Source organism: Catharus ustulatus, chromosome 2, assembly GCF_009819885.2.
Source record: "Catharus ustulatus isolate bCatUst1 chromosome 2, bCatUst1.pri.v2, whole genome shotgun sequence".
Classification (NCBI taxonomy): Eukaryota; Metazoa; Chordata; class Aves; order Passeriformes; family Turdidae; genus Catharus; species Catharus ustulatus.
In genome coordinates this window covers 60,122,050-60,148,855 of record NC_046222.1, presented here as the reverse complement: position 1 = coordinate 60,148,855, position 26,806 = coordinate 60,122,050, and the positions used below count along the sequence as shown (strand labels likewise).

General features: G+C 39.0%; 1 protein-coding gene across 1 annotated transcript in view; it reads left to right on the top strand.

Moving 5' to 3' along the window:
- The window catches only part of GTF2F2 (general transcription factor IIF subunit 2), an 83,796-nt gene that overhangs the window by 35,362 nt on the left and 21,628 nt on the right, over positions 1-26,806 (top strand). The window contains exon 6 of the mRNA XM_033052437.2: positions 4,012-4,093. Coding sequence (XP_032908328.1) covers positions 4,012-4,093 — 82 coding nt within the window. The remainder of the gene's footprint in view (positions 1-4,011; positions 4,094-26,806) is intronic.

The following is a 26,806-nucleotide window of genomic DNA, read 5'->3' as shown; positions in this document are numbered from 1 at the left end:
AAGCCAGTCCATCTCTCTCTAAAACCTACAACAATCCAACCCCTATCAGATCATCTACTGCACAGTTCCAGTAAATTTCTCTCTCGCCTATTTATTAACATTGACTTAAATGTTTCTACCATATTCTGTTCTTTGATAATGATTGTCAGCAGGATTCCAAGCTGGAATCTGTGTCTCCCCAGCATATCTATCATCTCACTGAGACAATAATTGAAATTACTTTATGAATTGGCACCAGGTCATTCAGGCAGGGTGGTCAGGGTGAGCATGCATTTGGCAGCTAATGATGAATCTATGGATTCTTTGGAGAAGCCTGTCTAGAGCTGCACTAAGAGGGTGCTTTGTACCTGCCAACACATGTTGGGCAACTGAGATTGTGAGATTCTTGGGAAAATGTGTTATTTTCCCTTCTCATCACTGATCTTAGCTAATCTTTCAGATCTATTTGTTTATTTTGTACGATCTACTTTGTGTAGGTGTTTTTAAAGGGACCTACCACTTTCATGCCTCATGCATCCATTACCTTCTAGACTGATGTGACTATGGAAATATCAAGGCAGGTGTGTGGCATTTTGGATATCTTTTCATTGCATCTCTGCAATAGTTAAAGACAGTCTCGTGTCTGAATTTGTGTTTGGTGAATTAAGTCTAATTAGGCTGCAAAGGGAATAAAAACTACAGTCTTTTATCCAGAGGTATGCGTGTATCTTCGATCTTTGTGTATTCTGCTAGACTCTAAAGTTGTGTTAAAATCCCTAAGAGGGTCCAGGGAAAGTGGGACATAAGTCTTGGGTTTTGGACAGTAGATATTCTTAGACAGCAGACAAGTTTAGCTGCAATGTGGTGTTTGAGAGACCATGCACAGCCTTGTACATTAAGTGATTGGAACATTTTGTCTGGATTTGACTGCAAAAGTCAAATCTGAATCAGTGGTAATTAAAAGAGGGTATTAGCCAAGACATCAAAGATGAGATAACAAAGAAGTTGTGGATTCTCTAACCCTGACAGTGTTAAAGGCCAGGTTGGATGGGGCTTTGAGCAATCTGGTCTAGTGGAAGGTGTTCCTGATCATGATGGGGTTGGAACCAAATGATTTTTAAAGTCCATTATAACCCAAAATCATTATGTGTTTCTCTGGTAATATTAAGGACAAACATGCTTAATTGGCATATTCGTTTCCTAAATAGTTGATGGGTGGGAACTCTGCTTTATGGATCCTGATCCTTGGAACTTAAAAGGAATTTGAAAATTGTGCAAAGTGCAGGGAGATTGGTAGTGACATGTCAGTGTTCAGGCAGCTGGGTTAGATGGTTCGGATGAATATAGGTTAACTAGCCTTGAAACCTATACCATAGAAGTGAGCAGAAAAAATATTACAGAGTTCAAGAGATAGATAAGATTGGAAATGCAATGAATGCTAGCAAACATGGTTTTAGGTTAAGTTTTTCTGGTCAAACAAACCTAATATTGTTTATTTTGAAGATCGTGAGTTTAAAGCAACAGCACATTTGCAGCCTGCTTAATATTTCCTATTGCACATAGTCTAGATCCTTGTGACATTCTGATTTATATCTAAAAAAAACCAAAAAAAGCAAGCACAGAACAAGATTAAAAACTAGCTGACATCAGTTGCAGTTTAAAAGGCCTCCTCCAGGATTAGCAAGAAGGAGAGTGGTAAGTGACAATCACTGCTTATAAAATGTGTTGTGATTGTCACAAGTGCTGGTCAAACAGTGAGCAACTATGACAGGACATGTCATGGTGTGCCTGGGATTGCTTAATTCACAGAATCTGTTTTAAGGACAATGCATTTTCACCAAGCCAATTATACACCTAGGTTATGCAGAGCACATAGGTAAAATGTGAGGCTTAGAAAAGACTCAAAATGGTTGTATTAGTAATGTAATAGCCAGTCAACTCCACAAACCTCCAGAACTTGTTTTTTAGAGACAAATTGATCTTAACCCAGTTTTAGCATGAAGCAGTCCTAGGACACAGCCACTGTGTGCTGTCTCCTCCAAAATAAACCCTACAACAAAAAAACAGCAGAAAATAACTGAATTCTAAAAGAGATGGGACCGTTTTTTTCCTGACAGTTTCCCTTCCTCCCTCTCTCAGCTGAATTCATAGATTCTGCTGAATAGCCTTCAAATGGCTTAAATGAGGGGAGAGAAATTCCAGCTCCTGTATCTGTTATTTTACTTCCATAAATAGGTTTTCATAAAATCAGTACAGTAGTATTATGTCTGGTTTCTGATCTCTGTAATCTTAAAATATAATTTTGACATTGAACAAGATGCAAATAAGAAACCCCAGACTGATTTAAGTATGGCAAAAATGTCTTGTGATGAGATAATGCATGAGCTTAAATTTATTGAAAAGATGGTTGAGAAGCAACTTGATTACAATCTGTAAGTACTTTCAAAGGGAGAAAACACCAGGTACTGAAAGGCTCTTAACCATAGTGTGGAAAGTCATAAGAAGAACCAACTGCTAGAAACTGAAGCCAAATTCATATTAGACATTAAGCAGCAATATTAGTACCACTTTAGCACAGATAAATTACTAGGTTCTGTAAAGAAGAAAGACCATGAATTTTTTCTGTTCATGATACATAGGAAGTCAGACACATTTTTCAAGTTGTCTCTCTTGACCATTAACCTGGGTATCCACAAAATCACAAATGTTTTAAAACAAACTTTCTCTGTTTCATTCAAATTTATCTGAAAAAATGTGACATTCTTACTACTTTCAAAAATTTAGTTTGACTCAATCCAAGAAATTGTAGATTAAATAATTTCAAAATACATGATTTCTAAGTTGTTGCTTCTGGCATTATTCGGGAGACCAGACTTAGAGGTGCAGATGTAGTAATATTTCAGTCTGTAAGGTGATAGGAAACCCAGAAGTGTCACAGTGCCTTGGGTTACTTGGGCATCAGTATTTCTAAGCATTTCTGTCATCTTCTGTGACATTGACAGCAGAAGGTGACAGTGACAGTGTGGCACCTTTGGAAGGACATTTGAATATTGACAGCTACTCAAGCCTTTAAAACTCATCCTTTCTTATAGTGCAAGGCTGTTCCAGAGGTGTTTGTTTAACACATACTGCACTGGCTATGCCCAAGAGAGATGGATAAATTGACGTGAGAGATGATAAATTGACTCCTCCCACATCCACACATTATGCAGTAGGACATCGTAGGACGAGTGAAAAAGTTTGCCCACCATCACTTCTCTCTCCATTTCTGCATCAAGTTGCTTTTAATTTTTGGGTTTACCTACCTTTGTGGTGTAGGCTGGTACTGCTCTGTTAGTCATCATTGCTGTAGGCAAAAGGTGGTCACATAGGGTAACAAAGTGACTGCATCACAGAGGTGAATGTGCCGAGAGGAGTTCTACCTAAATACCTGTATGTGGTGTCCTAGATTGCCAACTGAAAGCTTTTACTTCTTTTCCCTGACTGTTACCATATGTTGTATTATTACTTCTTTGAATTGTGTTCCTTTGGTGTACTTTTAAAAAAATTGTAATAAGAGAAAAAATGTGTTACTCTTTTCCTGAGAATAAAATAAAAAGCTTTTGTTTTATCTTCCACTAATTTTGGATATTCAGATTATTGGGTTCTCTTAGGAGATTATTTTTTTCATAGTCATTGATTGTATTAATTGCCCATTTACAGAAAACAATTCCTAAATAATAATCTGAGAGCAACATCTAGAGAAAGGAGTTGCAATCTCTTATTTAAAATTTGATCTCTCTGATTAATTTTTAGTATGTAAAACATCTGAGGGCAAAAAAAGGAAGTCTAGGGTATACCAGCTATACAAACACATTTTTCCTGCTTCTTTCTTTGGTGTCTAAATAGCAGAGATTTTAGAACCTGATTTGAGAACTTAAAATTATGTTATATTTTGTGAATTCTTAATTAGTGAAAAATAATTCAAATGTTGACCAACTTGGTGGATCTTATTTTAATGTCCAGTTTTACTTCATATTCTTTTCATTCCAGATAAACTTGCCTTGGAAGGAATAGTGGTACAACGTGCTGAATGCAGACCTGCAGCTAGTGAAAATTATATGAAGCTGAAAAGGTAGGAGTCCTTAATGACAAATGATATCTGACTTTTGTTATTGCCTTACAAGGGAAGAGTGATTTCAGTATTATCATGGTCTTACACCAAACTTACACAGAATCAGAACTGATCTTGCTTTTGGGGTGGGTTTACTGTGGGGAGGGAATGAAGGCTGCTGTGAGAGTTGAATCTCCCTCTGGTTTTGTCTGGTGGGATGATGCAGACTTCTACATCCCATCATATACAAATCTCTTACTAGAGTATATGTGCCTTTTAATATCTGAACGTATGACTGTATTCAAAAGTGACTGAAGCTGAATTTCCTGAGGACTTAAAGGCTTACATTGGTCTGCTCAGGGCGCACTTCTTGAGTGTGAGTTTCTGTGGATCATCCAAGTTTGATTCCGCTTTACTGTGCTGTGCTAGACAAAAAGGGTCTCTGAAAAGACATTTAAAATGTCCAAAATAGGAAGGAGTTTCTGGAGAAGTGCAGGACCTAAACTGACATGCTTCTTACAAAAGGTAGTGACTGAAAATGCCAGAAGTGGCATGGAAACCACAACATACACATTTAACAGGATCATTTAGCAACTTCTGAAAATTTAAGCTAATACGTCTAGAATTTATCATGCGATTCATATATCTTATGGGTAATTAACTTGATGATATTCTCTAGTAATCAGATTTGGGATTGAATTGTGCCTTATATGAAGTGCATCTTTATATATTTTAGGCATGTGTGTTTTCATTAAATCACCCTTTTATACTGTGAGTTTGTTGTAAATAGAGAAATTCAAAACAGGACATTTCAGGAAGAGAAGTGTCGAAACGAACACAGAAAATGCAAAGTGACGTTTACCTCCAATGCCTGATCTGATTTCTGTGCATCATATACATTTTCAGTATCTTGTATTTTATTAACCTTCTCTGTCATCTAAATTGCTCCAGTATTTCCTTACTGAATTCATACAGTTTTGACATTTTATGTTCTAGCTGTTGGCACATTAATACCATAAGTTTGTTCCTGTACAGTGAACTGCTTCATTTCAGACGGAGTTCTGTGATTGCCGTCATGGTTTTTGTCATCACTAGGAAATGGAGTATGAGGCAAATGTTATAGAAAAGGACTCATTTCAATCTGGCAATTTTAAATATACATGAATATAGAATGTATTTGCTTCATAATTGTTGTAATCACGGGTTTCCTGATCCAAGTGCTTTTTTGCATTTTGTGCATAGTTGATCGGATAAACATCTTCTGGTAAGCCATAGAAGGAGGCAGAAACAGAACTGATAGCTTTAATTAAGTGCTACCCAAACTTTTAATTTTTTAGTGTTCTACTTTCTGTCACACATGCATGGATGCAACCCCTTCTCATCTTCAATTTTGTCATGTTCTGCTCCTACAGGAGTAACAGAAGTACAAACACAAAAGCAGAGTTTGTCTCTGAAAACACTGACAGGTGAAAACGATGGTACTGTTGTTTTTTCCTTCCTCTAGAAAAATTGTCAGGCTGTGTATTCCTACTTTCTAACTCTACATGCTGCTAAAGATTTTTTGCCTTCTACCAAGAAGTTAAAAAAAAGTCTGTTCTGTTGAGAATCAGCATGAGATTTAGCACTTCTAGCAGTGACAGTCTCAGAAGAATTTGGTTTATATCCAAATACTGTATCTGGTATTTGAGTAGTAGGATCTAACTTTTCCCTTCACTCCCTTTATGCTCTCCCACCCTCAAGATGATACAGTCTGTACATAAAAAAAGGTGACAGCATTAAAGATAAAACACATACATTATAGAACTGTGTTATATTAAACCATTTTGTTCATTTTTCTATTTACTCTTGTGCTTTATATGAGAGAGACTCCTCAAAGGTGGAATTTATAATATTGATAAAAGAGCAAGTCTATTGTGTAGGCTTGGAGCGCTATAATACTAAGTTGAGTTGAGAAGGAAATAAAATTAAAAGACAAATGCAGTTGCTTCAAACGTTTAAGATCTAGAAGAGGAAGCTGCACATTCTCAAAATCTGTAATCACTTTTTTCTGAGAGCTGACAGTAACCAAAAAGGATTATATACTTCCTGGTATTAAATGCAGATATGGATCCTGTCTATTTTGCCATCTGCATCTGGGTCAAGGAGATCAGCTGATGGATGCGTGGTGTGGTGTTGGTTTCCTTGCTGCTCTGTAGAGTTTCAGCATGAGGGTGAAGCGATGGTGTCATGATGGGCTTGCCAGCAGTTTAGTGGGAGATAAGTGTGACATGTGGGTTTAAGGATGGAACCTGAAACTACAGAAACTGGTGACATGTGAGTGAGAGTGTTAACAGATGTAGTAGTCGGGAGAATTTTATCCCCCAGCTTTTGATTTGATTATGGAAGGGATGAAGATGACTGATGTTCGCAACATATTGAATACAAGGTACAAATGTGTGTCCAGGGATAACTGCTCCCTAACTAAAGTAAAACAGGTTGTATGACCTTCACTTGGTATTCCACTTTGCAAGTGTTGTTGTCTGCAGATTTATTCTAATTTTTTCAAGTTTTCTGAACTTCACGTTCTAGAAGAGGGACAAATACCATGAAACTCCCACTATCCTGCACCAGTAAATCTTAGTGTTACTGAACTTCCTCAAATTTTTTATTAGTAGTGCGCTTCTTCTTCATAGCACCTTAATGATTGGTTTTACATTTTCAGTTATTGAGGCTAGCTGGAAAATATTATGTGGTTTCCAAGCACCTGTCACGATTTCTGTCTTGTGGGAGTGGATCTCATGATCCCATTTAAAAATATTTGGACTGTGTGGAGAAAAAGGTAGGCAGACCAGTTCTAACGGCAGACAGCTTTGCTGTGCAGTGTCACAGAAAATACTGTGCCTACACTACTCTACAATAGTTCCCTTCTTGCCCCATGGAGCCTGTCAGACGGTGGAGGCACATGTGACCTGTGGTAGCAGTGTGTATGTCGCAGGTGGGGTCACACATGGCTCACTGTGCAGCACACTCTGTATTTGCACCAGGCTTGTGCCCCCACCATCCATGTCATCCAGGTAGGTTCTTGCCTTCCCTTCTTCAGGCTGCCTTGGGCAGGCTGCACATCCTCCTTAGCCAGTCGCAGACGAACCAGACTATTTTCTTACTGCAGTCAACTTTCCACCATGAAGATGCATTATCTGTGCCCTAATTTTGTCTTTCTGAGGCTTAAGAGATTTAAATTTTGTGATCCCACTGTTTAACCACCTTGGCTTAATGCCCCCCCCCCCCCCCACCCCCCAAAAGAAAAGAGAACTTCCAAGCAGCTTCTCTGCACTGGGAAACGTGGGACACAGGAAGAGAGGAGTTCCCCAGACATTCAGGATCCCTTCAGGCTCCAGATGACTTGAGATATGAGAGTAGGATTTTGATACTCCTAAGGGATGTTTGCTAATCTCAAAAGAGGGAAAATGGAGGGCTGGGTTGTGCAGGGATAAAAAAAAAGAGGTGTAAGACATTCCTTTCTTCTCTTTTTAATAGTACACTTTCTAGCATGTGAATTACATTAGTTATGGAAACTGATACTTTCTTAAATTTTGGGAGGGACCATTAATCTGATCACTGGATCTCAGTTTCCTTCTTTTTGTAAATGCCTGGAGACATAGAATAAAAAAGTAGGCTTTGATGGCTGACTTAAAATTCTCCTTTTGTTTTACTTTAAAATGGCGGCATTACAGCATGGCATGAAATTTGCCTTCTTATGTATTTTAAATATCATCATGCCAGTTGTAAGCATCTCAGATTCTTTCTGCCACATTACCTGTTTTCATCCTTGCACTGGTCCTCACATCCATTCTCTTCATCCCTCTGATCATAGCAAACTCTCTTCTTCCCCAATTCTTTCTCAGTCCCCCTTTCCCATTTCTGTTTCTCCATTTCCACACAGGAGAAAAAAATTCAACAGTATTTGGAACACATCAGTATCTTATACACTTCATTTTAAGGTAAAGTTCAGAAATAAAAAAAATCTCTGAGGGTGACTTCTGCAAAGCTCCAATTCAGACTGACATTGCCAAGTTGAGTAGCTACAGAAAGGTCTGCAGGACTGCTCAGGTCCTCTGCGCTGGGGCAGCTGGGCGCCACACTCGCAAGTTCTCGTAGTTCTCACATGAGGTTTTGAAGGCACATGTGAAGTGCAGCTCAAGGTGTTGATGAATTGTGTGAAGTGTTTGTTAGCACTTCTGCAGCACTGAAAAATGGCAGGCAAAAAAGGATTAATTCAATGCCCTTGTTTCATTCTCAAATGTGATCCTGAAACACTGGTCACCTTTCACAATGGCTTTTGGAATACTCTGACTATACCTATCCAAATTACTGAAGTCTCACAAACCATACACCAAGTGAAGAAAAAAAAGATTCCGAGGGTTACAAAAAATCTAGAAGAGCCTACATTTAACACTGTAACAAGGCTGGTAATCCATATAGCTCTCATAAGTAATTCAAAAATACATCTTGAAGTGTCATTAGTGAAAATAGTGATTGCCAGTATTACAGCTTATAACAAGGCTGCAAGAATTTTGTGTATCTTCTCACTTTTTTATAAGGGTTTTCTACAGAGAGTATAATGAAAGTCCTTAGAAAAAGCTGCTGGAAGAAATGTGCATAACAGACTTTTATGTAAAACATTCTAGAATAATTAATGAACTTCCACATTTGAAAAGTCACATTTCTTTACAACCATATTATGGAGGCTTCTAGAAGTCCTGAAGCTTGGTGTTCTAGGTCAAGCAAGTGAAATTAAATTAGTGCAGATGAGTTGCTCACCTTTTCTAACGTACTGAGAGTATTGACTGACTGACAGTTCATTATATTGCAGAAAATGAGCATTATGCCAGGAGTTTGGGAGGTTTTTTTGGTTGGGGTTGTTTTGGGTTTTTTCTCTTTTTCCCCCCCCACAAATACTTCCTACTAGAAGAAGCAAATGAGTCATTTGACCACCATACCACTTCCTATATATTCTTGTAGATATGCTTAGTTTGCTATGAATTCCTTTTCAAAATACTTATGTATGCATACATCTGTGCATTTTTCACAAAGGCTGACGTGCTGCACAAATGCCACCTGGTTTGTTTGAGGTGGGAAGCCATTTTTATGCAGGGCTGAGATTGCATCTGCCTGTCAGTCAATGCGACCTTGATTTTTCAAGTATTAAAGATCAGTTTCTCTGGCTCAAAGTAAAATTCAGCATAGTACAGAAACACATTCCTGGAATGTTTTGAGTTACTCGTCAAGTACAAAAAATATGTATTTTTTCATATACTAGAGTATTTCCAATCACAGTTTTTCTGGAAGAGTTATGTGCAGTTTGTAGACAATTAATATTAATCATGTTCATATAGGTTAAGCTGTACTGTTAAGATATGTTTTTTATTTTATTCTTGTGCTCCTGGACACCCACCAGTTTTTAACAAATCAAATAACACTCTAATTGTGAACAATTGGACTGCAATGTGACAGACACACTAGTACTTCAGTATGTGTCCATTTTGGATCCATTTTTTAAGAGTAGTGGAGAGAAGCAAGTAAGAAAAACAAGGTTTAAGTGAGATGAGCTCAGCAGTACAGAGAATTGGCTATTCCCCGTTGCAGTGGTCAGGAGTGTTGCTTCTGTTTGTTTGCTATTTATTTGTTTGTGATCTTAGACTCTTTTCACTGTCTCTTGTCCTTTTCATTTTGTCTGTCGTTTTTTGTTGTTGTTACAAGTGGTGTTCTGAGACTGGATTTTAATAGGTCTTTTATATTACCATGCTTTTTTGTTCAGTGATATGAAAAAGGTTGTAATTTTGGTTGCTGCTTCCAGCCATTATAATGATGCTAATATAAAAGGCATAGCCTACTGTTGGTAATGCAGCAGGTATTTTATTGTGTTTCTCTTAAATCTGCAGCTGGATGCAGAAGGTTATTATGTTCTTTTTACCCAGTTGTTGTCTTCAGCTTCTAGTAGCCAAGTGTGTATGGGCTGAGAGAGTTGGGGGGGAGAGACACAAGATATTCCTTTCTTCTTCTTTTTTTTTTAATATACATTTTCTAGTGTATGAATTATATTGGTTATGGAAACTGATACTTCCTTGAATTTTGGGAGGGACAATTGATCTGATCACTGGATCTCAGTTTCCTTTTTTTTTTTTGTAAAAGCCTGGAGACAGGATAAAAAAAAGTAGGCTTTGATGGCTGACTTACGATTCTGCTTTTGTTTTACCTTAAAATGGCTTAATTACAGCATGGCATGAAATTTGCCTTGTTTCTGTTATTTAAATATCATCATTTCCAGGTGAGAGTCACACAATCACGGAATGGTTGAGGTGGGAAGGGACCTCTGGAGGTCATCTGGTCCAAACACCCCTGCTCAGTCAGGGCCACCTAGAACTGGCTGCCCAAGATTGTGTCTAGATTCCTCTGCATTTCTCTGGAACTAAAATAGCTTCTAATAGAGAGCATAGTGAATGTGTTCTGTGCCTTTTTAGAAAGGTGTATTGTTGATAGAAGCTTAGCATGAAGGTCATTTTCAGAAAAAAAGATGCTTTGGGATGAATATTTAAGAAGAGTTTATGGCAAATACTCTGTGAATTTTTATTTATACCTTGTGGAAGGAAATCAGTATTTCTAATCGGAGGCTTCTCATTGTCCTGGGTTTTTTTTGACACAAAGTTCATGAAACAGAGGCATTACATTTAAGAATATATCTAGTTTGCCTTTATGGTAATTAGCAAAATAGCATCCATTTCCTTTCTATCTGCTGAAAGCAGTGAGGCTAAAAATAGTCACCCTGGAGTATGTTCAGGCTTCAGTTGTAGCCAGCTTCTTGAGGCTGGAAAAAAGCTTCACTCAGTATCAGTGCTCAGCACCAGAAGTTCTGGATATTTATAATTCTAGTAAACCTTAATGTCAGTGGTATTGATTCCTTCTCTTGAAGACAGAGTCCTTGGTGTCATACAATACTGGAAGTCTTTTAACATTACTGTTTACCAGGGCAACAATAATTACAAAGATGTCTCTGCTGCTAAGATTCTTTCCAGATTTCAGTGAGGGACTTGTTTAGTGTGTAAGAACATCCTTCTTCCCAGGGTAGCACATTTGTTTTCATCCTCTTTTCCATCGGTAATATGAAAGTCACACTATGGTGGGTGAAAATCTGAGAGTTCAGTTTTAACTACCGTGACTGATCTGGTGTTACTGATGTAAATAAATAAGCTCATTTCTTCATCAATGTCAGCATTTTCTCTGTTGCAGAGCTCACTGAAGCTCATGTATCTCTTACTGGCCACCATTCCAAATGCTGTAGTCATGTTGAGTACTGCCAGTGTTCTGGGTTCTGCTTAACTGCTTTGGCAACTACCAGCCTGACAAGCTCAAATTTTCACAATATGTCGAATGTCAGCAGCATACCACATCTTCTATTTTTAAGCCACTTTGTTCACATACTCCTGATGATATTTGGAGTTTGTAACAGATCAGTAGACTGGCATCGTCCAACGTTTCCTGCTGCAAAGAAACTCCAAAAATTCTGTGATATCATTGAGTGCTAAAAGTTACCTGGTGCAGAATCAAAGATTAGAATCATCAGATGACAAGTTCTGTTGCTGAGGTATTGATTTCCTGGCTTATCAAAACATTTCTGAAATTTATGAAGCTACAGGAAGACGCTGAAACAATGGTGAAACTGAAAGGTGGCAGGGTGCACGTGTCCCTCCAAATAGCACCTGTTACTTGGGATGTCACCAAGTCCAAAGAAATTCATAGGTGACAAACTGTTCATCCTCTGTTTCTGGTTCTTTTTTGAAGGAATGTCTGTCTGTAGGATTCCAGTGCTTATCGAACTGGGTTTCCCTGTGATCAGTGGGTGATTTAATTCCTGAAAACGCGACAAAATTCCAGTGGGAGCTTTAGTCCATAGGACCAGCTACTCCGTGGGGAAAAGTGGTGGAGGTATCTCCTATACTCCTCTTAGGCTCTGTAGGCGGAAAAGATGCCAGCTTTAGAAATTAATCACAGCATTGCATTTTATGGAAGACTCTCTCATTCTCCAAATGCCTCAGATATTAATACAAGATATTGAAGCATTGCAACAATCACTTAGTACTCAGGCACAATCCTGAGATGTTTTTCAAAAGAGAGGATATTGTGCAGCCACCTGCTAATGCTTGAGTCTGGGGTGCTTTTAAAAAGGCTTAGGAGTTGAATACAAATTAATGCCATAAAATGGAAAAGAACAGTAAATCGCTTTCTTTTGGTTTAAACAAGAGATATAATGTAAAATTCTTTGAAATTCACTCATCTAATTACTTAAAGTCACTTTTTTTCTTCCTGAACCATCTGGATAAAAAAAATGGAATTGCCGGTATCAAAGGCCAACAAATTATACTTAAGCTGCAAATACAGTGAAGGAACTTTAAAATCATAGGATGCTTATTTACACTTGAAATCAAATGCAAATAATTTTCAGTAATATTTTTCACAGAAGCTATTCACTTCCCACAGCTTGAAAGAAGCAGAAATGAATACAAAGAACCACTGCCTGAAATATTTCTTATGTACATTCATGTGCATGCACAAATTTAACAATTTCATATAAAAACAGTGGCTTGCAAATTCTTTGTTCTTTCGATGCCTTCATTTAAATACAGATATGTGTGCTTATGGCCTTAAGAAAAACATGCTGCTGTTTTAATTCAGTTACTGTTGCAAGACTGACTTGACTGTAAGAGAATGAGGTGGTTTCTCTTTGAAATGGTATTTTATCAACAGAATATATGACTTAAATGCCAGTTCTAGTGGTATGTAAATACTGAAAGTATTCCTTCCTTTCAGGTCTACATTGAGTTTGAAATTTGCAAGCTGCTTTGTGCTTTTCGATGAGATTGTTTTTTTACTGAATGCAATATATATTGTATACAATAATTGCAGAATTCCTGAAGTCTGTTATGATGTTTTTGCTAGACTGCTGCCTCCTTTGTTTGCAGTCAGTATATTTGCATGGGATTCAGTCACTGTCATTTTGGTATCTGTGATACTTCACTGAAAATTTTGCACTGTACACTAAGCCAGTTCCACCATTAGGACTCAACACAAATGCTTCTGTGCTAGTAGGAAGAGTATTACAACTCAAATCTGGCTGTACGTTTGTTGAATAGTGCAGTGAAACTGTTATAGGGCTGATGTGCTTTATCCATACCTGAGACTGAAATGAGAAGTTTTTTCTGAGCTAATCTTGTACCTTGAATGCTGTGATGACCCCCGTAGGAAAACATGAAGAGTGCTTAAAGACTCTGCTGCTTAGTTCCTACTCTACTGGCCCTGGCAGAAAGCTGGAACTGAGGCAGCTTTGTGACACCTACCAGTGATCATTAAGATTTAGGGTCGATGTTACTTTAGTTTATAATTTTGTGTAAGTTTGTTCTGAAGTATGTCTTCTGTAGAACAAATAAATGCATGATGATATACCAGGACCTGCACCTGGGGCAGGGTAATCCCCAATATCAGTGCAAACCAGGTGACTGAGAACAGCCTGGTAGAGAAGGACTTGAGAATATTGGTAGATGAAAAATTTGACATAAGCTGGCAACGAGGGCTCACAGCCCAGAAAGCTTCTCACACAGAAGTTGTAAGGATCTGTTTTGCCTTGGAGTGCCATGTTCCAGGTGACTGCTCTGTGCTTTCCCAGTGCCTCACAAAAAGACTGAAATATTCAACCCTGAAGTTAAAATGGATAGTGCATCACCTGAGAGTTGTCAGCTTCTCCTGTTTGAGGCGCTGATAAGCCACAAGTCTGAAAGCAAGATAGCATAAAGTAGTGAAACCTAGAGATATTATATGTTGCTACTTGAAATTAAAGTTTCCAACAGAATGTAGTTAATATAGCAAAACCACTAAATGGAAATTATTTTTTAAATGCTTTCATCTTTACTCAAGTTTCTGACTCATCTCAAGGCTGATAATGTTCTGCACTAAAAGTGACTCTGCATGCCTGAATTAATATCCTATTGATATCCAAGAGTATCATGTTGATCGATATTGGTACGTGTTACTTGCTCTATCAAAATTATTTTGTTTTCTTTTCTTTGGGATCTATTGTCTCTGCTAGGGTGTTGTAACACAAACTATCAAAAAAAACTATTTCTAATTGAGTCATCCCCAAACTGTTTAGAAACTGCTGTGTACACAGACCAGAACTTAGGTTTAGAAGTGGAGAAGGGCAATAGTGAAACCTGTAGCAACAGACTTACTGGATTTGGGGTGTTTTTGAGGACAGACTGACTTTTTTTCAGTTGATCTCTGTGTGTCTTTTTCTGTCTTTTTTTATCCCTACCTTCCCTTCCCTCATCCAGGATACTTTTCTCACTCAAACTTTAGGTGTGCTGGATGCTCCTGGTGTTGTCAAGCACTAAAATACTTGGTGGTATTAGTTTAGGGTGGCCCTTTCTGACTAAGGCGAAGTTGCAACTTTGTCCAGGAGTTATTTTCAGCAGCAGTTTTAAACTATAAAGGAATTTAAATCTGTGTTCAACAGTGTATTCTATTGATAATTTATGTTTGATTTTCCAAATGCCAAAGATTGCAAGCCTCCTGCCTTATTAATGTATTAGTCCATCCTGACAGACAGTTCTGAGAATTAATTCTGCAATTCCAAAAATTCTTGCCAGAAATTACCAGCTATAGCACCATCTTGCAGGTCTTGGACACGCTGGAAGAGTAAATGAGAAGGGTGTGAACAGACTGGGTCCTAACCAAAGTTAATGGCAATGAAGTGTCTAAGTTAGGTCTCTGAACAGGTCCATATTTTTGCAAGAATATCTGACTAACCCCTGTCTTAATGATAGTGACAGAATCAGGAGGAACTGTACCCTGCACCTTGTAATACAAATTTGAATTACTGCCCTGCTGTTCCCTCAGACTGTGTGTGTTCTTGAGTGCTGACTGAGACCTTGCCAAAGAGGAAGATAAAGAAGAAATAGTAATGAATTAGACAAAGAAACAACTCACCAAAGAGCTTTCTTCTGTCCTTCTGCTCTTGGTTGTATTCAGTTCGGAGGCTTTGCACTGCATTCCCAAAAATAGGCATGGGAAATTGGGAATTTTACAGGGTTCATTTCTGTTTATAGCATGAGGTTCTGAGTTCATGATTCCAGTCTGCACTGGGAGACACACAGGCTTCTATCCTTCTTCAGAACCGGTTGAACTGTGTTAACTCAGGTTAGAGTCAGTCAGGAGCATCACAACACCTTTAAGGTGAAGAATCTAAGTGTAGAAGAATAGCTTAACACGAGTTCTTACCTTCCCATGAACTCAGGCATTTTTTTAACCCATAGACCATCATGACTGACAATCCAACCACTTCAAATCTAAAACCAGAAGGAGGTGAAAAAAATCACTTCCAAAATGGTTCAGATTTTTAAAAAAAGGTGTTTAATTGAGCCTAGAAGTAATGAAACACATTCTGTCTGCTAAGCTCATTTTAAAAAGTTCCCGTGTCGTATCTGAAAAGGTCCTAGCTCTCCAGCAGTGTTAACTATGGTTGTTTCTGAGGTTAAAGAAAGCCCTGTGTTCAAAACCTGTTACAAGGTTGAATATTATCTGTATCATAGTCCACTCCAATTTTTTTTGTAACTGGAAAACAGGAGAAACAGGAACACAAAAATATCCATGGCCAGATTTCTTTTTGTAAAAAAAGAGAAGAAAATCCCTGCATTCTGGGATATATTCTGAATTGTGAAGTCATCTTGAAAGAGAAATTTCACTGTATGTGAGTGTAGGCGGGAGTAGAAAAATATGTGATAAAAATAGCAGACTACGTGGAAATCAACACCAATATGTGGATGCATACCTGAAGATGTTAAATGATAATATCTGAGAGAGAATTATGCTTTGGATCTGTATTTATATAATACATTTCAAAATAAAATTAAAAATAAACAAACCAAACCACTTGTATACAATTTTCAAATTACATTTCAAATAATTTCTTTATTTTGAATTCTAATTTCAACTCAGTTATTGGCTTGTGTTTTGCTTAGAAAAATCAAGATCATTTTAACTATTCTGCAGTTGGTGGCTCATGTTGACAAAGAACTTTTCAACAAAGTCCATGAAAACAGAATATTCTTTCTCTGAAGTGAAATTCAAGAAATAAATGCTGCATCCTGAAAGTATGAAACTATGCTTAGAGCATTAAGAAATTGCTGTGTTGCAGAAAAGATTCAGTTACTAAGAGGTTAATTGATCAAAATTACGATTTTCAAAACAAAATAATGTTATTGTAGACTCTCATGAAGCACATCTATGGGTACAGCAAACAGAATTTTTTCATACGCCATGTTTAGGGTATTGGAAGCAAAAGATATATTTTGTAGCTTGACAAAACATAGAACTTCATGAGATTAATTTGTACTGTATAAAATAAACTGCCTTCCAAGTCAGTATGGTAAAGCAACTGGGAAAACCACTGAAACTTATATTAAACGCTGTTTTTTTATTCTCTTACTCTACCTAATGTCAGAAAACCACACTTCAGATGTGTTCTTAAGTGTCAGTCGGTCTTTGTTATTATCAGCAGGAAGCAGGAGCAGCATATGTCTATGGGAATGCAATTTATAATAAAATGAACCTAATTAAATCTCTTGAGGATTTATATTCTCACACGCTGTGAAAACTGAATCATATGAATATTTCCTAATAAATTGTAGCAAAATTAAAGCATCTGTTTTAAATTTCTAACTGTGCACCTAAACCTCATTTCCCAGTCTTTATACCACAAATTTAAACTAACATGAAATGCAGTTTTTTACTGCAATATCGACCATGAGAGGTACTCAAGGCAACTTGGAGAGAAACACCTACAGTGTAGTTATGCTGCCACATATTAGAGTAGGAGTAATGGTGTAGGTTTTATAAATTGATGCCTTAATCACCCAAATGCAGTAGATTATTAAAGCTGTTTTTATTGCTATTTCTTCTTTTAACTCTTTTTAGCCCATTTTCATATTAGAAGACAAATACCCAATGTAGTATCCACTCTAGGGGTAAAAAGTGCTTCCCACAATCTGTGGGATCTTAGCAAGGACAAAACTAGCAAATAGATCTGCCAGATTTAAGACATTTCATTGCAGTCTTATACAGTATTTTTTCCCTCTTCTCTATCCTGTCCTCTTAGATTTGCATGGTCTGGTGCAGAAAGAATTATCAATTAATGCATCCTTTTGCTGCTTTATAGAATAAAAAACTAACTCTGAACGACACTTGGATATTAGTTTGTATTCTGTGGAGGTGGTTTATTATATAGCATTTAGATTTTTTTTATTATTTCATTAAGCTGTACATAAGTGAAATGCTGGGTGAGTAAATGATAGATTTTAGCCACAGTGAATGATAGATGTTAGCCACAGTGAGCATATAGGTTTTTGTTCCTGACATGCTCAAGAGCCAATGCTTGTGGAAAGTGAGCTGTTCTTTTGTGTATTCAGTGAAGTATATTAGCTGCTGCATACTCTGTACTTATGTTATGAAATTTGGCAGAATATATATTAGAATAGGGCAGTTATCTGTTTAATTGCAGGCTCTTAAAAATCTAAGAAGTTGTTTTCTGCTCTATTTCATGTTTATAAGTGTGCATGGTACAGCAGAAGGAAATATTTCACATGCTTCAATTACCTAAGCATAGCATTTGTAGAACTCTAGAAACTGGCTAAACAGAGGACAATAAATTGTATTGTACTTTTGTCTTCTGTGTATATAATGACACTTCAGCTGTATGAAGGAAAGTAAGACTTGTGAAAGCTGCTTGAAAAGCAGCTGTTTAGTCTAAACAGACACAGTCATTCATCTAAATTGATGAGAAAAGAGCAAACAAATGATAGACTGATCTATTGATACTATTTTCCAACAAAGATTTTAAACTGTAATTTCTTTTAATATAGTTTTTTTAAAATACTTCGAAATGATATGTAAGGAATCACAGGTAAAACATTGCAAGCTTTACTGAATTCAAGCTGTCATATTTCAGCTGTAGATACACAAGTTAAGAAATAAAATGGCAGACATACTTTATTTGTGGTTTTATTTCTCTGAAAGGGTCAGTAATTTCAAATGAGTTTATACACCTCAGGGACTTTCTGGTCCCTGAACATCTGGGTATGCGCCTAGAACATGGCCCTTGGAAACCATAACCTCACTTGTAGAGGAATAGAACCAAATGAAACGTATGTAATTAGTGGTATGTTCCAATCTGTGCATGGACAGCTGTATGATTGGTGCTGTGTAAATACTGTGGCGATGAACACGAGTAATGAAAATCAGGAATTGCCTAATTATGCACGAAGTAATCTGAAGATTATGGGCAGATCCATTTCAGAAGCTGATGAGTGAAGCACAAGTGTCCCATGTATTATCCAGAGAAGATGAAGAAGAGTTATAAGCATATTTGCCCATGTCACGTGTGCTATGATTTTAATAAAAGAATAAACACAGAATTCAAATCTAGGATTTAAGAAATCAGGTGAGTGCTAAGTAGTAGTAATAGAAGTAATACTTTGTGTAAATATCTGAAACTTGCTAAAAAGCAAATGCACAAGCTGTTACTAAGTTAGGAAAGACCAGTGTCCTTTTTGGAAGCAATGGAAGCAGCATGTTATGTGGTCAGCCTTGATATTTACCAAGATCTTTTTATGTATTTCTGTGTCTGTATAAGTAGTGACTGATGCACAAGGCATTTATTTAGCAAAATTTAAAAGGCAGAAATCAAACAATGTTGGAAATTCATGTCATGCTGCACTAACCAGGTAGTTACTTGGAGCTTTTAGGGCCTGATCTCTAAATCCTATCAGATCAAGGAAGGCTTTCATCAGCTGCAGCAGTTATTAAATCACCCCATTAATGGTGGTGTGGAATCCTATGTTTTAGCTATGTTTTGTGATAATATAGTATTTGGTTTGCTTTTTCAATTCTTTTTTTTTCTTTTCTCATGGGTCTGCTCCTACTATGTAAGCAAAGACAATACTGCCATGATAGTGAGGGATTTTTCCCTGAAATAAAATGCAATGTGGAGGCCACCCATTCTGCAACACTGCCTTCAGAATAATGTAAGTGTTGTTCTGTCTCCCAGATGCTCTTCAGATAACCTGGCTTCTCACACTGGCTTGACAGTTACATCTCTTCTCTTTATTAATCCCTATGAACACACGCAAGTGCCCTAGACTAAGTTAATGTCAGAATAAAATTAATTGAACCTGGCTTTCACTTCAGTTTTGTGTGTGAGTTGGAAGTCCCCTGTGAAAGGAATTGAGGCTAAAAAGAGTAATCTCCTCTGAGCTCTCAGGGACCAGGCAATTAGTGCACCCTGCCTTTTTGCCTTCTATTGAGGTAAATCAGTAGCTTCATTCAGAGTATAGGTGTCTTCCTTACTTTTTAAAACATAATGTTTTGCTTTGGGTTTGTTCAGAATTTTTCTGAAATTAAAGAAGAAGATTGTTGAAATTTTGGCAAAATGCAGAAGTACTTTCAGTTCATTGCAATATTAATAAAGAAGGGGAAGAAAATCAGTTTTAGAGGATTTAAAAGCGAGATGACAAAATGATTCTTGTTCAGATATAGCTTCTTGCTGTAGCAAATAGGAGCCTTTTAGAAACAAGTATGTTGAAGTGACTCAAGCTAAGCAGCTAGTAGCCCACCTTCAAGGAGGGCGAAGCTCTAGACATTAAAAAAAAATCAACAAAAAAACCATAAAACATCCCTCAAAATTACAAGAAGGAGATACTTGAATCTATCCACAGTTTCTATTCCTTGTTGAATTATCCTTGAGGATGCCTTATTTTGACTTCTGGATGGAGATGAGGGTGCAATAGCAGTTTCACTATGTCCACCTACAAATGAATGTGTTTGTACAAAGAACCCCAAGCAGACAAAATTCTATCTGATACTCCTCTCTTAAGAGAAGTACAGAAAATTAATATCTTAGGAAGGCTGTTCATGGACCTCTCCTTTTTATTTGTTGGTTATTTTTTTCCATCCTGTTGTGCCTTTATTCCTTTTTGAAGAAATCTTTTTTATTTATGTAATTGCAACCTCTTGATTATTTATCTCTTCCAGTTATCTGTCATGTGTTTCTGTCTGCATTTTCATTCTTCATTTTCTCAAGCTTTAGGAGGTGGGCCTATCTCAATGTCTGTATGGATAGGCAGGATTCCCTGCTTGAGACTATCCTCATCAAGTCATGACTATGTTATTTCATTCTAAATAATACACTAGCTCACAAACTTTTTTTTTTTAAACTCTATTTTTATTCTTGTAGTTATTTTATATCATGGGTGTAAATATCCAGCTTTGTCATGTATGTCCATCTTGAAGAAGTAATTTAGTTTCTCTTCAGTTTCATTGACCAGCTGGAATAAATGTTCCACTTTCTTTCTCTTCTGACTGGTTTTGGCTTAACTGTTTAGCTTGCACTTTATTCTGAAGTAGTACCTCTGTGTTTGTTAATACTCTCTGTAATATGTCTGTACCCAAGGGTCATGAAGGGCTTTGCACTTTGAGTGATCAATTTTATGCTGTGATTTAGAGTGGGGAAATAGAGGTATGAGGAAGCTGACTAGTCCTGCTTTGCTGAGTGAACTGGTGGTGCTCTTCTGCATGTCCTGACAGAAATTCTATGGCATGCTCAGTTTCAGGCAAGGACCAGGTTCGTGTTATTTTCCTTTGTCTGTATAGGTCATATGAGATGCTTCTTGCCCTACAAGACTCTGAAGTCAGAAGCTTGGGTTTTCAAATAATACATACAGTAATTTCACGACTATAAGGCACACCCTTTTGACTAAAATTTTCCCCGGAACCCGGAAGTGCGCCTTATAGTCCGGTGCACCTTATCTGATATACAAAGTTGCAACATTTGTCACCCCGGAAATACGAGCCCACAACAGTCCCCAGCCGAGCAGAGCCCGCCCGGCGGTGGCATCAGGCCAGCACCGGGCCGGGGCGAGCCCAGCGGCACCGGGGCAGCAGCCGTGTGGGGGAGGGAAAGGGCGGCGGCGCAGCCCGGGCGGGGGGGCAAAGCCGCCGGCATCGGGGCAGCGGTGGCACAGGGCAAGCCTGCTGGCATCGGGTCACCCGGAGCGCCAGTGAACTCCCGGAGCAGCAGCGCCCCGGGGACACTCCACGGAGCAGTGGCGGACATAGCCCGGCCCCGGGAATGCTGCACAGAGCAGCGGCGGGCATAGCCCGGCCCCACCAGGTACAGGCGGGCCCGGGGGCCAATGGCTGCCGGGTTGAGGCGAGGCCTTGGCCAGCAACCGCGTGGGTGGAGTTGGGGGTGGAGCCTTGCTGCAAAAAAAAAGTGTGCCTTATAGTCCGGTGCACCTTATGGTCGTGAAATTACTGTACTCAACTCAGAAAGTCTTCCTTTCAGTTTTCTTCTGTATCTTAGACTTAGTTCCACCGATAGGATTGCAGCAATATAATGCCTTTGTGTCTTTGTGTTGGATCCCATCCTTCTCTTAAGAGGTACCTTTGAGCAGAAGGTAATTAAATCTACACACCTTTAGCAAGACATTAATTTTTTTTTCCTTATCTGTAACAACTACTTATGAAACGTGATTACTGTCCCAGTAATTAATATTTCTCAGGACTGTGAGAAAAAAATCACCGGAGTGTCTGATGTGTTTTTCTTCTGGGAGTCTCAATTTTATTGAGCTGAAGCAAGTGCTTGGCACATCCAAATCTTCAGACCTTAGTGACAATCTTCAGTGCTTAGTGACGCAGAGCAGGCTCTTCACTTTGGACACTGCTCACTTTGGATACTGGTGGGGAAGCATGGCTCAGTGCCTAGCTCTGCTCAAAGGAAGAAGGGAGAGCTTGTCTTCTCAGTTTTCCTGCTAAATCCAGCACACTGTGCTTGTTCTGTGATACACATATCTCAAGGACTGTTGAGTTGTCCTGGTGTTTAGCAGTCATCAATAAAGTTACTTTTTGGGAACCCATCTGTACTTTTAGCATTCATAATACTCTGCATCAAAAACTTCCACCATTTGTTTACTAGTTGTGTGAAGAACTGCTTTCCTCAGTTTGCTGTGGATTTTCCTGTGATTTAATGCCTGCTCCTTCTGGTATTCGTATCATACAATTGTTCCCTATTCCTGGACTGAATGAATTCATACACCTCAGTCATACCTTCCTATCTCATTTTTTTATTTTTTGGCTCTGAAGAGTTCTACTCTTTTTTTCCTTAAACTGTAACTCGTTACATTCCTCTGTGCATTTATACTGGGGAAAAATCAGTGTCCCAGTAGTTCTTGTTTCTTTTATTGTCCTTGCAGAGAGAAGAACACAATTTATAATTAAATACTGTTTCATTAATTGCAGTTGGTATCTTACTCTGCTGGAAATAACCATCCTTGCTACTGATGATACATAGAATAATAATGGTGAAATCTCACCCTGGCTTCTCAAACTTTTTCTTCAGGTTCATTTTTGCATTGCTGTTGTATCAGTGTGCCACAAAATGTCACACCAGTGTGTCAGCCTGACTTTCCAGGTGTTTGTCAGAAGGGCTGTTGTGTGTGAGATGTCAGTGGCTCCAAAGTCACCTGGCTGGCTGTACAGACCGTGGGTGGTATGGGGAGCCAGCTGACCTGGGAGTGCCGGGCTCTGGCATTCTGAGCAGCTCACATGGCTGCGCTGTTACAGAGAAAGTTGTGCAGATGCTTCGGCAGTCTCTGAGCTGGAATCTAAGGTAGATTTTGTCATTTTTGTCACCACAGCAAGCTGTAAAAATGGCAGTTGTGAAATGAAAGGAATTGCATTAATTTCAGTCAGCAGCTGCTGAGGATACTGGGAAAGCATATTTTGTTTTGGGAACATCATGTTTGGATTTCCAAAACAAAATTTTGCAGGATTTCTGTTCCATGAAAACTTCAAATGTTGGCTTACCTCCTGATTCAAATCTGTTTTGTTTTTTTTTTTATTGAAAGCACAAAAAAAGGTGTAATAAAAATTCAGATTTCCAGACAGACCTACTTAGGCTTCAGTTTAAAGATTATTTCTTTTTTTCCCTACATGTTATTAGTAAGAAACTTTATTTCATCTGTGCTTTTTGCATTTGTATTTCTCTCATCACTGCAATGATCGTTAGTGTCCCAGTGTGCTGCTTAAATTTTCTTTTGCCTAATTTCGTTTCATTACTTCATTGCACAGCCTTCAAAAACCTAAGTGCTTTATTGTTTACGCCCTTGACATTCTCAAATGATGATACTTTTCAGCCATTCTGTAGCTAAGCTATAGCTATTTGTCTCGTAGGCTTCTGATTACAGAGTAAATATGCAGCTATGGAAAATACACATTCTCTAATGTATATTAGTAGAAGCAGATGGTGCAATCTGTTCATTGATGGAATTCAGTTTCTAAAACTGATTTAATCTGGTTTGCAGCAAATACCATTCCAGTACCGTCTGTCATGGAACATGTGCAAAGGGAGATGTCCCATTTCAGGTTGTTTGCATTCCATGGCAATAAAGTGTTTACTTCATGTGCAGCATGGGGTATGGCATAGCAGAACACCTCTTGTAAAGGCACATTGTGTCAATGCACAATACTACCTTGTTTGTTATTTGGTATTTTTACATGTTGTTATTTTCCATTGCCTCTTTTGTATTACAAAGCAGTGTGCTGCTGGTTCCCTTCATAAACCTAGTGTTCATACAGCCATTATTAGAATTTGCACTTAAGAAGAAAAGATGGACAGCTATTTTCTTAATTTGTCAAATGGAGAGGAATTTTTTTATTAATTATAACAGCATTTTGCGTAACTTGGTGTTTTTTCCATTTTGAAAAAGAAGCTTCCTTATTTCTTCAGAATGGAGGATTTTCCAAAATTATGAAGGCCAGATAGACTGCTTGTGTTTTGCTTCTGCTAAACCAAATGCAAAAGAGAACAGTGTGTAGTACCTGTCTTCTTTAGTTCAGAGTTCCTGTAGTCTCTAAAGCAGGAGGTACTTGTCCTGAAAGTGCTGAATTGTCATAGAAGTCTTGAGGTTCTGTATAGCTGGAGAAACAGGCTTGCAGAGGCAGTTTTCTTCTCCCCACTTACCACAAAATGTTTGCAGCTCTAACAATACAGAAAGTGGTAGTAATTTATGTTTAATTTCCTGCTGCAGTGAAGGATGTGTGAACCTTCCAAAATCTTGTGGAGTTATTAAATTGAAGGATATGGTAGAATAGAAGAAGTAGTCCAAAAAGTATTGCAGAAATAACATGATGTAAAAGCATCTTTTGGGGGTAAAAAACTGTTGGGGTTCTTAATTTTCTGAGTACAGTAATTTCACAATTATAAGCCACACCATTTTGACTGAAATTTTGCTCCCAAACTGGAAGTGCGGCTTACATTCAGGAGCGGCTTGTATATGAACAAATTTTGGAAATTTCCCAGCCCTGAAGTCCGAGCCAGCAGCAGCCCTGAGCCGAGCCGGAGCCCGCCCAGCCCCAGGCAGTGGCACCGGCTGGGCACGGCCCTCTCCCTCCTCCCAGCAGCAGTGGTCGGGGACGCCGCTCTCCCTCCTCCCGGCGGCACCGACTGGGCACGCCACTCCCCTGCCTCCCAGCAGCAGCAGCCAGTGGGGCTGGGGCCACTCCGTGGCGGCCGCTCCGAGCAGGGCTGAGCCAGTAAATCCCGTGATCCCACGATTCTGTTACTAATTGGCAACTTTGTGAAAGTTGCACACGGATCCTCGCTGCGAACGAAAGTGTGCCTTATAATCCAGTGCGGCTTATTTATGGACAAAAAACGAAATGTTGCCGACACCTGGACCTGCATCTTATAATCAGGTGTGGCTTGTAATCGTGAAATTACTGTAATTGCTTGACTGTTATCAACATTTTAAAAATTACATATTTGCTACAACAGTTGTCTTTTAGGGGGATTTTTATGTGGATTGGTTTTCTAGTTCTTTTTTCTACAATATCTTAATCTCCTCTATATGTAGAGCTAGAATTTTAAAAGTGATCTCCCATGGAATCTAAACCAGCTCCAAAGAGCTTTCACAACTTTCACAAAAGATGGTTTGCTTCTCTTTTCTTCTAGAGATGCTTATAACTTCGTTTTTGTACAAAGCAAATAAATAACAACAACAAAAATTAATATGTGTCTTTCAAGATGATTATGTAAACCAAAAGGAACTTAATAAGAGTCGTGTCATGTTTTTTCTACATGTCAGTAGCAAAAAGCACACTTCTATTTTCATTTAATCAAAGAATGGCTTGGCTTGGAAGGCACCTTAAGGATCATGTGGTTCCAAGCCCCTGCCATAAGCAGGGACACGTTCCACTAGAAGGTATAGTAAAATGTACAGTTATTTCACGAATACAAGCCGCACCATTTTGACTAAAATTTGGCTCCCACACCGGAAATGCGGCTAATACTCAGGAGCGGCTAATATGTGAATAATTTTCTGACATTTCCACCTCCAGAAGTGGAAACCAAGGTGCTGAGTCGAGCAACTTGCCAGTAAAAGCCGGCATTTCGCGATTGTTACAAATTGGTTACTCTGTTGCGCGGCGGGTGGAGCTGGCTCCCTGCAGGCAGCACAGGGGGTGGGGAAAGCGGGGCAGCTCTCTCCTGCTTGGCCCCGCGGCTCAGGGGAAACAGGGGCAGCTCTCTCCTGCTTGGACCCACGGCTCGGGGGGCTCCCGTCCCTGCATGCCACCGCCGCAGGAGCAGGCAGGCTACATCCCCAGCTCCCATCGCCACCGCAGGTGCCGGCGGGCTCTGTGCCCCCCTGCCGCCGTGGGGCAGCGCCGGGCCGGGGTGACCGAGCCCAGCGGAGGCGGCGGCCGGCCCTGAGTGGCTCCGCCGAGCGGCAGCACCGAGCTGGGCCATCCAGCCCTGTCGGCAGCCCCGAGCCCTCATGGCCCGAACCAAGCCAGTAAACCCCGCCCTGCCACAGTTCTGTTACTATTTGGCCACTTTGTTGCACGCGGGTCCTCGCTGCGAACGACAGAGCGGCTTATACTCGGTTGCGGCTTATTTATGGACAAAAAACAAAATGTTTGCAAACACCCGGCGATGCGGCTTATACTCAGTGCGGCTTGTATTCGTGAATTTACTGTATATATGATATCCCATGATTCTTCCTGGAAGTATACCATGTATGCCACTGAAGAAAGAGTGGATATCCAGCAGTTCACGTCATTCTGAGCTGACCTATATTAACTGCTCTGTGTATTCTCTGCCAATGGCAGTGTGTGTATTGTTGAGTCCAGAGACCTTCTCCCACTGATGTTAAGTGTTTTTAAAACATTTAAAGCTCTAAATGTCTCTAATACTGAGGTAACATTTTATAAAGTTACAAATTTTTTAGCATTTTTAAGTGTGAAGGGTTAACTTTGGCTGGCTGGCAGATGGCCACCCAGGTGCTCTCTTGCACTCCTGCTCATCAGGGCAGTGTAAAAAAATAATATGGAAATGAATATGGAAAAACAATATGGGTCAAGTTAAAGGCAGTTTAATGAAAGAAAGCAAAAGTTGTGTGTGGAAGCAAAGCAAAAATATAGATTTAATCTCTACTTCCCATCAGCAGATGATGTCCAGCCACTTTATGGGAAGCTGGGCCCCAGCAGACGTAGCAGCTGCTTCAGAAGAGAACGCTTTTGTGAGGACTGTCATCCTCCTCCTTTCTCTTAACTTTCATTGCTGAGGATGACACCATATGGTACAGGATATCCCTT